At 40.3% G+C, this 14,885-nt stretch overlaps 2 protein-coding genes and 1 pseudogene across 2 annotated transcripts; all 3 read right to left on the bottom strand.

Annotated features, from left to right (window-relative positions):
• Window positions 1-204: 204 nt before the first annotated feature.
• LOC103718791 (phosphoglycerate kinase, cytosolic) lies at window positions 205-6,687 on the bottom strand. The gene is made up of 6 exons (XM_008807760.5): window positions 6,398-6,687; window positions 3,248-3,325; window positions 2,902-3,162; window positions 2,209-2,523; window positions 1,477-1,635; window positions 205-609 (listed from the first exon to the last, which is right to left on the bottom strand). Exons 1-6 carry the CDS (start codon window positions 6,590-6,592, stop codon window positions 415-417), a joined length of 1,203 nt encoding a protein of 400 aa, XP_008805982.2. The 5' UTR covers window positions 6,593-6,687; the 3' UTR covers window positions 205-414.
• A 1,217-nt stretch (window positions 6,688-7,904) lies between these two features.
• Window positions 7,905-12,135, bottom strand: LOC103696938 (phosphoglycerate kinase, cytosolic-like). Its single transcript, XM_008778667.5, has 6 exons — window positions 11,429-12,135; window positions 9,884-9,961; window positions 9,544-9,804; window positions 8,908-9,225; window positions 8,483-8,641; window positions 7,905-8,366 (listed from the first exon to the last, which is right to left on the bottom strand). Exons 1-6 carry the CDS (start codon window positions 11,867-11,869, stop codon window positions 8,157-8,159), a joined length of 1,467 nt encoding a protein of 488 aa, XP_008776889.2. The 5' UTR covers window positions 11,870-12,135; the 3' UTR covers window positions 7,905-8,156.
• Window positions 12,136-13,882: 1,747 nt separating this feature from the next.
• On the bottom strand, window positions 13,883-14,185 carry LOC120104127 (copper transporter 6 pseudogene; annotated as a pseudogene).
• Window positions 14,186-14,885: the final 700 nt, after the last annotated feature.

The following is a 14,885-nucleotide window of genomic DNA, read 5'->3' as shown; positions in this document are numbered from 1 at the left end:
TGTTTCCCATGGTTGAGACTGGAAAAGACTCAGCAAATTCTCTTCTGCACCTTCATCAGATTTATTTTCAGATGCCAGGCCTACTCAAATTTATTTTCCTATAGAGAAAAAAGCTTATACTCAAAATACAAGGAGGAAAAAATAACGATTTCCTTGCAGGTGACAGTCACCAATCTCATGCGTGATCATTCCCTGACAAAGGAATTCAGTGCCAAAAGAAACAGCAATACTAAGCAAATTTGTCACAATACCATCTAAGTTAAAACGTTTTTTGGGAAAATCACTTATTACAGCCAGATACAAAAACTTCTTATGGTAAAAGCCGTCTCAGCTTAAGAAGCATTAAGTACTAGTCCACATTGAAAGATCCGTCACTCGAAGGGCACTAGAAGGTAGAGAAAACAAGATTTGTTTTCAAGCATCATCCAGAGCAAGAACCCCAGGAAGAGACTTTCCTTCAAGTAGCTCCAAGCTCGCACCACCTCCAGTAGATATGTGGCTCATCTTGTCAGCAAGCCCCATCTTCTCTACAGCAGCGACAGAGTCGCCACCTCCTATGATGGTTGTGACCCCCTTTCCACTCAGGTCAGCCAACTTCTTAGCAATTGCCTGAACAAATGAGAAAATGTTTATACTCCAATATTCCTTCATCCTTAACAAGAAAATCTATTTAGCTAACCGGATGAGAGAAGTAGAACCAAAAACAGAGCAACCGGTTCCATGTAATAACCAAACATTAAATGATCCAAAGAGTTTGTGTTAGGTCGAGACTCTGGTTCTAGAATTATACAACTTCCATGGATCATGCAATAGCTGCCTCATTTGTTTTTTTCTTCAGTTCGTCATCTCTTTACCAAGTGCAGGGTAGGATGAGAAATCCTTTTGATTATTTTACACGGACTAATATCTGATGGGTACTATTAATTCATGTAAATCCTTTTATCTAGGATAGGCTTATTTTGTCAACTTATGACAACAAAGCTAAAACATTTTCATCAAAAAAAGAAGATAATAAGAATTGATACATTTACTTTCATATTTTCATAGAGGACCTAATTGTGTAGTAAACCACTTCATTCAGGACCAAACTGGAATTCAACAAAAATCAGCCAATTCGATAAATATGGATCATAAGGGTCAAGATATTGCACAAAAAATACGATTTGAGCATATAAGGTCACTATATCAAAAACAAAGAAACTAAAAAGCACCCCCACTAACCCCATCTAAGTATAGCGCGAGATACTGTGGGCATTTGCAACATAGAAGCACTGAGAGAGCAGCTTAGAATTAAGGTCTGCGAGGTTGGTGAAGAAGGATAAGAATTCTAGAGTGGAATTTTAAGCTGCTTATACACCCACACAATGTGTAGCCCTTTAGTATTGCAGCAAAGAAAGAAATCATAAATGGCAAGCCATAGATACTTTCAGAAATATCATGATAAGTAAAATATTATAAAGGTTACTATTACTTTACCTCTGTTCCCACTGCAAACTTCTCAAATTCAAACACTCCCATTGGCCCGTTCCAGATGATAGTCTTGGTGCTGTCCAAAGATTCACTGAATGTCTTGATGGAGTCAGGTCCAATGTCAAGCCCCATCCAACCATCAGGAATGCCAGATGCTGGTACAACCTGCAAAATAAAAGGAAATCTTGCATCTGAAAATGTATTTTTACTCCCTGATGGCCCTTGGTACTTGGTTCCCAAATATGGTATGACGAATACAGGGTTAATATGCAAGAATCAACTCCATTAATTACCAGCTCGGGAAAGAATGTTTCACTGCAGTTGAAGTAACATCAGTGCAAGTAGTCAAGTCAAAATAACTCTTTCATACTGGTTTCGACTTTGGCAACTTCAAAAATCTAATTCAAAATCGTGGCAACAGGAGTATGTGTCCTATTCAGAGAAAAATCATCCACAAGGTCTGCATATGATAACTATGACATGGGCATAAAAAAATAAATAAAACAAACCCCGAAAATATGATAGACCAACGGAAAATTAAATAGCAAAGCTCAAATAAGATATTTTAAAATGCAAGAATTACTTTTGCATAAAAAAATAATAGTAAAACAGAGAAGAACCCATACAAGAAATAGGCTTGGAAATATTTCCTTCTTTTAAATTTTTAGGCCTCTAGTTTTCTTGAGTTTGAAACATATAGGTGCTACTTAAATATAAAACAAGAGTAGGTGGACATACCTTGCTGTCTGCATCAGCAGCAAACTTGTCAGCAACTACAACATCGGTGGGCAACAGCAGAGACACCCCTTTAGACTTTGCTTTCTCAAGTAGCGCAGTTGCAAGATCGAGCTGGTCTTCAACAAGAGATGACCCAACTGGATGCCCTTGTGCCTTGTAAAATGTAAATATCATTCCTCCACCAAGGAGAAGAATATCAACCTTCTCCAGCAGTGACTCAATCACCCCAATCTTGGTTGATACCTTTGAGCCACCAACTATGGCAGCGAAGGGCCTCTTGGGGTTTGCTACTGCCCCAACAAGATAGTCAAGTTCCTGAGACAATGACAAATTTATTGGAAGCAAACACTAAAAGCTAAATATCAAGATACAGACCAAATAGATAGTCAAGTTCCTGAGACAATGACAAATTTATTGGAAGCAAACACTAAAAGCTAAATATCAAGATACAGACCAAATAGTCCTTGCAAATATGTAACTTTAGCAATGATCTTCACAATGAAGAAAGAACATCAATTTTCAGGTTGACATATCAATGGAACAAGAAATGAAACTTTTAATTCTAACCAATGATGTCAAATATGTCCAATAAAATAAAAAAGAATATGCATATATACATACTATTTAATTACATACATATATTAGAAGCTGGGAGCTTGTATTGATAAAATAAAATGTCAGATTTCACCATACCTTCTGCATAAGGAAACCAGCAACAGCTGGCTTCAAGAATTTGGCAACACCCTCTGTTGAGGCATGCGCCCTATGAGCAGTGCCAAAAGCATCATTCACATAAAGGTCAGCAAGGGATGCTAGTTTCTTTGCAAACTCTGGATCATTTTTCTCCTCTTCTTTATAAAATCTCACATTTTCAAGGAGCAAAACACCTCCATTCGGCAATGCAGCCACCATTTTCTCAACTTCCTCACCAATACAGTCATTGGCCATCTCAACCTATTTGAGAGCACAAAATTAACATTCTAAGCTTCACTGAATACATTCTTTAAAAATATGCTGAATGACAGCACATCATACATACACTGACTCCAAGTAGTTCAGATAGCCTGGGCACCAGGGGTTTCAAGCTGTACTTAGGAGTAACACCTTTAGGACGCCCCTGAAAAGTGAAAAACCATATCAATCAGTTATTCCCACATCGACAGGCCCAAAAGGACCCCAAAAAAAATCAAGAAAAGAGGGATTACAGCATGAAATATAATAATGAGAATGAATCAAAGCGCTCATGGAACAGTTCTTTGCGGCAAATTGTAATATCACCCAGCTAAAGAAATGAATGACATGTAAAATAAAAAAAATAATGTGAAATCTCTGATACACAAGGCACATATACTGATAAATGGCTACTACGATAAAATAAAATACAAGATAATTGCAGAGGACTAGAACAATGTACAATGGCATCAACAAAAAAAATTTAATGAAAAGAACAATGATAAATGATTTAACCATAATACAATGACTACAAACTGCATCCCTGCCATCAAATGGCCAGTAAAATACAAATATAAAATAGGAATAAGTAGGCTACAAGCTCAATTTAAAGGTTGCAAATGGAAAATTTGCAATAGGATTAGGAAGAGAAGGACTTGCAACCCTTTCAAACTAGATGAAATAAAATGCTTCAATTAAACCAGGTTATTTTATCAAACATGCTCAGTTAGGAAGGCTATAACTAGAAATTGCACCCCACACATAACAAAACAAAAGCACATAAAAAAACAATAAATGTTAAAAATTTGCAATAATGCACATGTGAGTGCATCTATTGTACTAGTTCTTATGATGTAGCCATTTGACGAGCATTAGTTCTGCAACAATCCCCAGCTATGTCAGGCAAATCTACAGCTTCCTTATCCAATTTCCATAATTGCAAAGCTATAAATATAAAACAAAAGTAAATGTAAATTCATGTGCTTCATTGTCTTTAGTTCTTGGAAATAGGTGCCTTCTGCAATATCCTGGCCATTATAAATGCCTCAACACAAAGTACCAACTATCGAGCTCGATATAGGCATCAAGCATGTTAAAGATGGATTTTAATAGCCCAGCAATCGGCTTCTAAGATAGCTAAACACCTCATTCACACTAACCTAACATCCCAAGATCAACTATAAGAAAAGAAACAAAAAAATATGATTAAAAAAAGGCTTTAATATGTGCTTACATATTCATCAAAATACAAAAATTATGGAAACACAACATGGTACAAGCTTGCCAAGATAAACCTTCAACAATTCAAGCTTCTAAGCACAGTAAAATGCCTGCTTTTACTATAATCAAAATACTTGCACATAGACCATCAATTTTGGTTCTCATGGAGGCATCATGGAGGATCCTGAATGAAGAAGAAGATGGAATACAGCCTTCTCAAAAGGAGCAAAGTAGAGTTCCATGAAGGAAAAGATTACTGGTGTACCAGAAAGTGAAGGACAACAAGGTCCTAGGAAAGAGATGAACAGTTGGGTTGTTAACTAGTTATCAGGTCTGAAATTCAAGTTTGTTGGCAAGATGCATGGATAATGAAAGGGAATAAAGGCTGTAGCATAAGATGCACATGCAAGCTACTGAAAATGATGACCATGCTTGTAGATACAAAACTAAAAGGCTAGCAACATAATGGGAATCACATGTTATGAAAAAGAAACCATATTAACTAGGAACATGATATATGCTTTCATTTAGTTCACTTTAACAAACTGTCAAGATGCATGGATAATGAAAGGGAATAAAGGCTGTAGCATAAGATGCACATGCAACCTACTGAAAATGATGACAATGCTTGTAGATACAAAACTAAAAGGCTAGCACGATAATGGGAATCACATGTTATGAAAGGGAAAGCATATTAACCAGGAACATGATATATGCTTTCTTTTAGTTCACTTTAACATACTGAACAAGGTACAATCTATTCAAATACAAGAACTTACAGATTGAGTGCCATATATCAAAATCACAGAAGGTAAAGTCATCTTTATGCAAAGATGAAACCATCAACATCCTATCTCATTGTAAGTTTTCGCATTTTCCCCTTCTTTCAGATTTTCTGCTCTTTTATTTAAAGCGGGTGGAGGCAGTATAAGCTTATAAATTTACAGTGTGCTTACTTGAATGTGGCTTTGACATTTTCTCATCCCATCCTTCTTCCAAGCATTTCTGCCAACGAACTGCCAACTGAAAAGCTTCCTATTATGTGACTATTCTGCATAACTGAAATCATGCCACCGAGGCATTTTTCCCTTCATCCAAAACCCCTTTTTAAAAAATTTAAGACTCTGTCCTGCTCATGCAAATGCAGGGGCGGGAAGAATCAAGTGTCCTATTTGAGAATAGGGTTGAACCCAACGCAAGATGTTCAAATACAACTCATTTTAGCAGCCAAACTTAAAAGTTGAGATGTTTGCTGATAACTCGTTTAAGGAATTGGTGAGAGTTTTGATACTCCAAGGATTCCATATGTATACTTTGAGGTAATCACCGTGGTCAATCTCAACCTTAAATTTGACGTGCATTCCCCTCATTCAACATAATATTATTCTTAAGAGGAGGAAAAAGAAAAGTGCGTTACATTTTCTTGCTTAAAAATAGCAACTAAATCATATTTAACTATATACAATAATAATCCATCTGTATTTCAAGCTTAATCAAGCCAAACACAACCGATCCAGGCAAAGCTCGCCCTTAGATCGTTCGCTTAACATATAATTACAGTGCTCAGTTATAATTCCATCCTTAACATGTACGATTCCATTTCTATTCTAAGAAAATAAAAATGCTATCTTTTGTTAACCATCTTCTAGTATTTCTCTTTTTTCTTCCTACCACAATCACCCACACTCGGAACAATCAGATTCATCAACAATGATAATACTAATCAAAGCTCAACGAAAATAGTATAGTATTGGCATATCATTAAGCAAAATAAAAGATTGTAACCCTCTCATCATCATATAGAAAGAGTAATCAAGTTCGAGTACCTAGCACCTAATAGCACCAAAACTGCAATAGATAAAAATAAAAGTAGTTCTCTCTATCTATAGCCGCTTTATCAGCAAGCGATGGCGAGCCAAAACAACCACCCACGAACAACGAATATCAAAGGAAAATAGCCTTAATGGGAGAAAAAAATTAGAAGAAGAAGAAGAAGAAGAAGAAAGAGAGAGCTCACCAGGTGGCTGGAGAGGATGACACGGGCGCCGTGATCCATGAGGTACTTGATGGTGGGGACGGCGGCCCTGATCCGGTTGTCATCGGTGATCTTGAGGCTGTCATCCAGGGGTACGTTCAGATCCACCCTCACGAACACTCGCTTCCCCTTCAGATCCGCCTCCTTTAGCGTCGACACGCTCCTCTTCGTCGCCATGTTTGATCGATCGATCGAGAGAAGAACAGAGAAGACGATAGACTCCGAACACAGATGGAAGGGGCGATGGGATGTATATTATATATATATATATATTAATATATATAATACCCGATGGGCGTAGGTTTAGGCGAATGGCCCCGTGAGCGCATCCAGGATTCGTGCGCCGCGGTAGTTTTCTTACGGTGGGCGCCGGATCGGATGGATAGCTAGGGTGCAAGTGGTGGATCGGACGGTTAAGAATGATTGAATGGATTTGAGGTCCACCCGTCGGTCTAGCTCGTGGTTTTCTTTTTGTGCGAAAGGGTCTGGGTTCGTGGTTTCTGCGCACTTCTAGAAGCTGCTGACTGCGGTCTGCGGGTGTCCGGTTCGAGACTAGAGATTTTTCTTTCTGCGAAAATCCGATAACAGCGCGAGCTCACGAGGTGGGAAGGACACGCGTCTAAAAAAAAAAATAAAAAGCTTGATTAGTTTTTTTTTCCCTAAAACTAATGGTCCGTAGAATTTTAATACGAACACTTTCAAAAAAAATAAAAATTAATAAATTTTAAAGCGCTTTGGACAGCAATTTTTTTTTTTCGACTCATAAGACATCTCTAGAGTGGTTAGCCATATATAAGACCATCCAATTCGCAATCTTGTTGGCTTCTCTATAAACATGCAAACCCTATATTGCCTATCATTAATCATGATCCAAATGCCTCGAAGCAAGAAGTAGCACCCACCTACACCATCGGTGCCTTGGAACTTGATTAGCTTCAACTACAGAAAATTATTCATGTATCAAAAGAAAAAAAAAGCTTCAGAAAATTGTTCTGATGGACGGGGGATATATCCTCTATTAGACTGCTTTCCGTATGGTTGCCGGCGGCCTAGGAACATGATGCTTAAATTTTTGGTATATACCATGGACTCTAGATTTCTTTGTGGATGTTAATACTTAAGAGGACTGTACATGTAAACTCGATTCTAATTAGTTATGCAGAAAATTTGATCATCCCTTCGGTCGTGTGCGAGGGCCGACAGAGGGAAAGAGAGAGAATCTAATGCCTTTCCCTTTTTGCCGACTTGAGCAGAATACTTTTACTTCAAATTGGCAGCCAAAAGAGATTGGACAATAGCGAACTCAAATCATAAACTAAAGAAAACATCAACTAGTCCGCAAACCATCAGTCTTCCCATAAGAACCGTATCATTTTGATGAACCTCTTGTTGAATCCCATGGCCAAGAAGGCAGCTTAAATTGGCACCATATCATATTGACATGCAGGAAAGCTATCAATGGTCAGACAAGCCAAGCCTGCAAGCCAAATGGCATCTAACCTGTTTATCCTGGTGCAGGAGATTTTTATTTCAACCATAAATTGGCACCACATCACAAGAAAACATCAACGCAAGGGGGGCAAAAAATCCTCTTTTGGCCAATCCCAGAAACTCTACAAGAGCTCTTGACATCTTGACTGATTCCATTTCTGGGTAAAACCCAGGTGAAAGAGACCACTGCATGGTTAATTTCTTTCAGGAACCGCGACGAAAGACACCAGCTTTGGAATAAAACTTGGCCTCATACAGCAACAGGAACAGCTTCATCAAGAGCCACAACTCCTGGAAGCTCCTTCCCTTCCAACAATTCCAAGCTGGCTCCACCACCCGTGGATATGTGGCTCATAACATCAGCGACTCCCACTTTCTCAACAGCCGCAACAGAATCTCCACCTCCAATGATTGTCGTCACGCCCTTCCCGCTGAGCTCTGCCAACTTCTTTGCAATTGCCTGCAAAATTAAACCATGATTCCTTTCATGGGCATACAAGCTTGAAGAGGACATGCAGTAATGTAGCACTAAATCAGCAGCTTGTGGTTAATGCATAAAAGAGAACCATCACATACCTCAGTTCCAACTGCGAACTTATCGAATTCAAAAACGCCCATAGGACCATTCCAAATAACTGTCTTGGTTGTTTCCAGTGCATCACTGAATGATTTTACTGAATCCGGTCCAATATCCAAGCCCATCCAACCATCCGGAATTGCTGTTGATGGTACGACCTGAATGAGGAGCCATCATTCCTAAATCATCTCATTACAAATCTTCAACCTAATATAACACCCACTTTTGCATGAATTCAAAAAAGAATTAAAATGTTTCAAGGAGGTTCGCCTCTAAGGTTTTCTAGGTTCAAGAGTTCTTCTGACATGGCTTATAAATAAGGGGATATGAAGGAACGAGGACTTTAAAAGCATGCTCTACTCAATGCCTTGCAAGCATAGTGCCATTGGACTGACAAACATAAGAAGACCCTAAAAATACAAACCTTGCTATTTGCATCAGCAGCAAACTTGTCAGCAATGACAACATCAGCGGGCAACATAAGAGAGACCCCTTTAGATTTTGCCTTCTTAAGAAGTGATGTTGCAAGCTCTAGTTTGTCCTCTTCTACCAGGGAAGAACCCACTGAAAGGCCCTGTGCCTTGTAAAAGGTGAAGATCATTCCTCCACCCAGAAGAAGGATGTCACATTTCTCCAGCAATGACTCAATCACTCCAATCTTGGATGACACCTTTGAACCACCTACAATGGCAGCAAATGGCCTCTTGGGATTCGCGATGGCACCAACAAGATAGTCAAGTTCCTGTAGTGAGGCACAAATTGTTTGGTTACAAATTGACTCAAGAAACTATAAGAAGAAAAAGATAGATGCAAATCCATGTGAAATACTTCACGAAGCAACATGCAACATGTGCAGAGAACAGGATGCTGCTATATGAGAACCTCCAAGGCAACATTGAGATGACAAAGATGCGCCAATTGAAGTTCTAACTGCCTCAATTTGGATAAAGATGAGAACTTTTTAACCACTAAGTGACTCCAAGAAACACCCATGTGAGTATCCTCCAGTAAGTTTTTAATTCTTTTACAAAATAACAAAATAGAAAAGCTCTTTACCAACCTTTTGCAGAAGGAAACCAGCAACAGAGGGCTTCAAGAACTTGGTGACACCCTCTGTGGATGCATGCGCTCTATGTGCCGTTCCGAATGCATCATTCACATAAAGGTCAGCTAAGGATGCAAGCTTCTTTGCAAATTCTGGTTCATTCTTCTCTTCCTCCTTATAAAACCTTACATTTTCGAGTAGTAGAACACCACCTTCTGGAAGTGCAGCAACCATTTTCTCAACTTCTGGGCCAATACAGTCATCGGCTTTCTCAACCTGTTTGGCATGCTGGTAAGGAATCCAGAATGGTACAAAAAAGACAATTACATTACATCTGGGTAAAAGATAAGCACACCTTGATGCCAAGAAGTTCAGAGAGCCTAGCGACAAGAGGACTCAAGCTGTATTTTGGTGTGACACCCTTTGGGCGTCCCTGTGCAGGAAAAGGAAAAATGGATTTAGAATCAACAGTTACCTGCACCTAAATGTAAAATAGGATACAGATGCTGTGGAATTATTTGATTTTCACCAAAAACATCAACATGCAATAAATCGAATTATAAGATCACAACTGACCAGAGAATCAGCTACAATTTAACTATTTCTGATCAACTTTATCAATTCCATAGCAGCTTTCACACCTATCAAATGTCAAAATCCTTTCCAGTTTCTTTAACATTTCTAACTTTAGATGGTAGCTAATTTTGAAAGTGGAAACCTTTATAAGGACACCTTGAGAGCATTTATAATGGAACAAGGAAAACAAAAATTGCTTAAGGAGAAAAGAAGACAGGATGTTCATATTAAGATGGAGAAGCCAATGAGAACTTCAACAAATCATATCAGTAAAACATGAAGCTCAAGCAATCTAAAACATGAAACACTTTCAGGACATGTAATTAGGAATTAATATAGGTACCTGTCCAAACACTATGATTTTTAAGGATAACGCTGGAAAAGGAAAAATAAAGTTATAGCACCAGATATGAGAAGTGGAGCCACTTGACATAAATATAAGGGTTTCCAGCATTAGATTTTTTTCAATCAAGAATATTTTCACCTAAACTGATAAAATTTTCTTTTTTGAAACTCTCTACTGGTTTCTGGGAATTGAGTGCAACTCAAAATATCAAAACAAAAAAAGTTTAGTAGCATCCTTCCCATTTCCATAAATTAAATTATATAAAGATAGCACTATATTTAGATGGACAAGCGCATGCAGAACTACCATATTCCAGAAACCTATAGAATATAGAAACAAGCAACATCTGGAGCACACTAGATGATCACAGCCACATCGTAATATGGCTGATTAGAGAACGCATTACAGTGGTTCGTGATAAATTGATGCTGATCCCAGTGGCTTAAAATCACTGGTAATGAAAAACTTCTGGAGCGCACTAGACGGTCACAGCCACATCATAATAAAGGCAACAAATCAAAGCCAACAATTTATCATAAACATAATGCAAAATCCGAACCTAACTCCCAAGTATATGAACAGAAGCACATAAAAATCTGCTCAAATCTTTAGCTTGCGAGACTACCATTGACAATAATGTTTTATATCTTCTAACACAAAAGGAGTGGTACCAAAAATGCTATTTTCATGAATTTATCAGTCCTCCAACAACTACTCTACTCACTAAAACTATCAGAAAGACTGATACTAAAACAAGCTGCTTACATGATTTAGAAAGGAAGTCAACCCTCCACATAATTCAATAACAAAAGGCATTAAAAATGAAATAAGCACGAAAGTTCATCGTAAACACCTCCAAAACTGAGATTTTTGTTGATTATTAGTACTATAAAATCTCACTTAAAAGAATAAGTAAAACGACAAGCTGGTTCAAAAACACGAGAAGGGAAGGCAAGTAGAAATCGAGAAGAGGCTCACCAGATGGCTGGAGAGAATGACTTTGGCCCCATTCCCCATCAAGTGCTTAATGGTGGGCACGGCCGCCCGAATCCTAGTATCGTCGGTGATGTTCTGGTTCTCATCGAGGGGCACGTTGAGATCCACCCTCACGAACACCCGCTTCCCTTTGAGGTCCGCGGCGGTGAGGTCCCCAACGCTCTTCTTCGCCATGGTCGCCACGCCCCTGGGGCCCCTCCCGCTCCGCCCGGCCACCTCCCAGATCCTCTCCGCCACGTGGACCGCCAGCAGCGGGTCCGCCGCCGCCCCAGCGAAGCCCAGGCGGTGGAGCGGCGATCGGAGCGCGACGGCACCGCGAGAGGCAGGGAAAGCAACCGCCGCCGCCTGCCTCCGGGACGAGGACAGGGAGGAGGAGGAGGACGGGTGAAGAGAAAGGGAGGTGGGGGATGCGGCGGAAGCCATCGTTAGCTCGTAGGAGCGATAGAGAGAGAGAGACAGAGACAGAGCGAAGACAGAGTTGGAAAGGGGGAAAGATGAGACGGTGGTGAGATCGGAGAAGAGCAGCGAATAAAAAGGAGAGGGATTTGTGGAGGCGGGGTTGGAGGGGAATATTTTCTTATCGCTGGGGAGAGGTGGAGAGGAGGGGTTCGATGTTTTCAGCGAGAGGCTTTGGTATTTTGGGTTGGTACTTGGTTTTATCGGGTGGGCCTATCGATGGAAAGAAACAGGGGACAAGACGGGGGGGAGCCGGGGCGAAGAAAAAAGAAAGCTCGTGGAAATAGAGTGGACTTTGGGGCCAGGCTATGGTTCGTCGTATCATCTGTACAAACCATACCATATCAAATTAGTCCGATACCGTTATTTAATATAAATAGCATTCTGATATTTTGCATATTAAAAAATTTTATATTGTACCATATTGATACTATCCTAATATAGCACTGGCGTATTGATACCGAGACGATAAACTTTGCTGTTGATATTTAAAAAAAAAATAAGTTAGACACATCGTACCCTTTTAGCATGAATGCAGCAAGAAAATTAGAAAAAAGAAAGTGATAAAAAAATGTTGGAGCAGACCCGTAGCTCTCACAAATCCAGCTGCTGGAATGCTGCGCAACGAACAAGACAACCTAATCAGTTGTGTTGTTTGTCTCACGGTGAGCATGAGTAATCTAGAATGTCGCACAGTCCTTCAGAAAATCTCTGATATCTTGTAGCAGCGGTGCTCATCCCCTACTCTTACGTAGCCATGGATCCACCTGATCACAGTAGCCAAGTTACCTTCCAAATGGATGCGCTCAGCCCCTAATCTGATCCATGCATAAGTGATCCCTTTTTAAACAGCTCTGAGCTTTGAGCTCTGATCCAAGAACAAAACTATCATAGAGTCAGCTCCCCCTATTATGATCAATCTGCACTCAACGTCCCTAATCACAAAACTAGCACCTCCTCGACCTCCACTACACCGAAAATCAAGCCCTCCATATCCGGGATCAAATCCCACGATCTTCGCCTCAACGGCTGCCCACATTTGAATGCACACGATCTCAACAGATCGCCAGCTAGCTCGAAATCTCGAGTCGTTTATGGTAACTTATTGATCTGCACAATCACGCCCGATCATAGGTAACCGCTACACGCCCTCCTATAAAAAGGGAGGAGAGCTCTAGAGAGAGGACACTTCTTCCTTCCCGGCCAAAAATATGTCCTTATACCATTCCTCTCCATTACTTCTCTCCATTAAAACCTCTCTCTGACTTAAGCATTGGAGGGCCTGCGCCAGTACCCCCGGCCACAAGCTTCTTACAGGTCTGCCAGAGACAGCCGACGGCCGCCGCACCATCAGCCGAAGCTCCTCCTCTTCGGTCCGCAGTCACCTCTGGGTCCAAATTCCAGCAATATATACAATATTCATTTTATCTGGTATTGCTAATTGATTATTTTCTTGTTAATTATGATATAATGGTCCGGAATTCTTACTGGGCTGTAATACTCATAACCTCTTTTTTCTATCTTTTCAGAGTTGAAGGTTGCAAGTGGCTTAATACTTGACTATGACTGATATCATATGAAAAAGGGATGAATAAATAGAGCATTACTGATATTGGTTGGATGATTAAATTCGTTATAAATTGAGATTATTATTGTTCATGGATATTAAAGTTGTGATAAATTTTTTAGGCCTAGCATATTTTCTAAGGGGAGTGTGCAGCCATGTCACAAGTTTGACCCTGGATGTTGGGATTTGGCCGTGGCACTTTCGTCTTCTTCCTCAATCTTATAGCAATATATATATATATATATATATATATATATATATATATATATATATATATATATATATATATATATATATATATATATATATATATAGCAAGCATTTCTCCCTCACCCTCCTAATTGAAGATACTTCTTTCTCTTCGGAGAAGGCCTTTTAACCTGTTTTTTTTTTTTACCAAGAAAAAGAACAAATCAAACAGAGCTCATTGGAGGAGAGTCTCCCTTCTGCGAGATCTCTTGCATTCCAGAGCTGCCAAAGAGGAAGAACCCCAGGGCGTGAGCCAACACTGCAGCCATCAGCACACCAACGTTGAAGGACATGGCGGCGAGCATCACGATGAGCGCCAGCGCAACGCGGAGCGCATGCAAGGCCATCAGCTGGAGCCTGGCGGCCGCATCATGGCAGCTCCCACGGGACGCGATCGTGAGGCCGTGATTCAGCCACTCGAGGTAAGCGACGAGAATGAAGACGATGCCAAGGGTCAGCACGTACATGACAGTGCCGGGCCAGCTGGAGAAGAGGATGTCGGAGTTGGCGCCCCAGTAGAAGTCATGTTAGTCGCGGTGCATCTGGGAGTATTGGCTCATGTCACGTCGTCGCCGAGGCCGAGCATGCCGTGTCTTCCTCTTTTGGGGCACATCGGTAGCTCACGTCAACCTGACGTGAGTTCTACCATCAATGTCGGTTCCATAAAGATAGAGTACAGAATCAATCTCTCATCCTGAAACTTCTTTTCAATCAACAAAAAAAATAATTTAGTCTGTTACCGTATTCACCTTCCGAAATACATTAACAATCTAAAACAAGCTACAGCTTATCGCCAGGCTCTGGATATCCCTAAGTAGGGATAGGAGTGCAAATGGGTCGGATCCTAAGTGACCCCGACCCGATTCGATTTTTTATTCGGGTCCTAATTTTGGACCTGGACCCGACCCGGTTGAAGATCGGGTTGGGTCGGGTCGGGTCCGAATTGGGTTCGGGTCGGGTCCGGGTCTGAGTCGGATCGGATTCGGATCCGATCTGATCCAATTTTTTTGTGCTTTTGGAAAAAAATTTGGATAAATCTAATTTGGTCATATCATAATTATGAGGTGCTGGGTGACCCATGACTTGAAAGACTTGCAATTGAGCTCCAGTCAGAACAGATGACCCATGACTTACTAACTAAGTCAGTCTACAAGCCAAATTTCATAT

The sequence above is a fragment of the Phoenix dactylifera genome, chromosome 1 (assembly GCF_051530095.1).
Source record: "Phoenix dactylifera cultivar Ajwa chromosome 1, Ajwa_hap1_PhDact_Kaust_v1.1, whole genome shotgun sequence".
In the NCBI taxonomy this organism is placed as follows: domain Eukaryota; kingdom Viridiplantae; phylum Streptophyta; class Magnoliopsida; order Arecales; family Arecaceae; genus Phoenix; species Phoenix dactylifera.
This window is presented reverse-complemented; position numbering and strand designations above follow the sequence as displayed.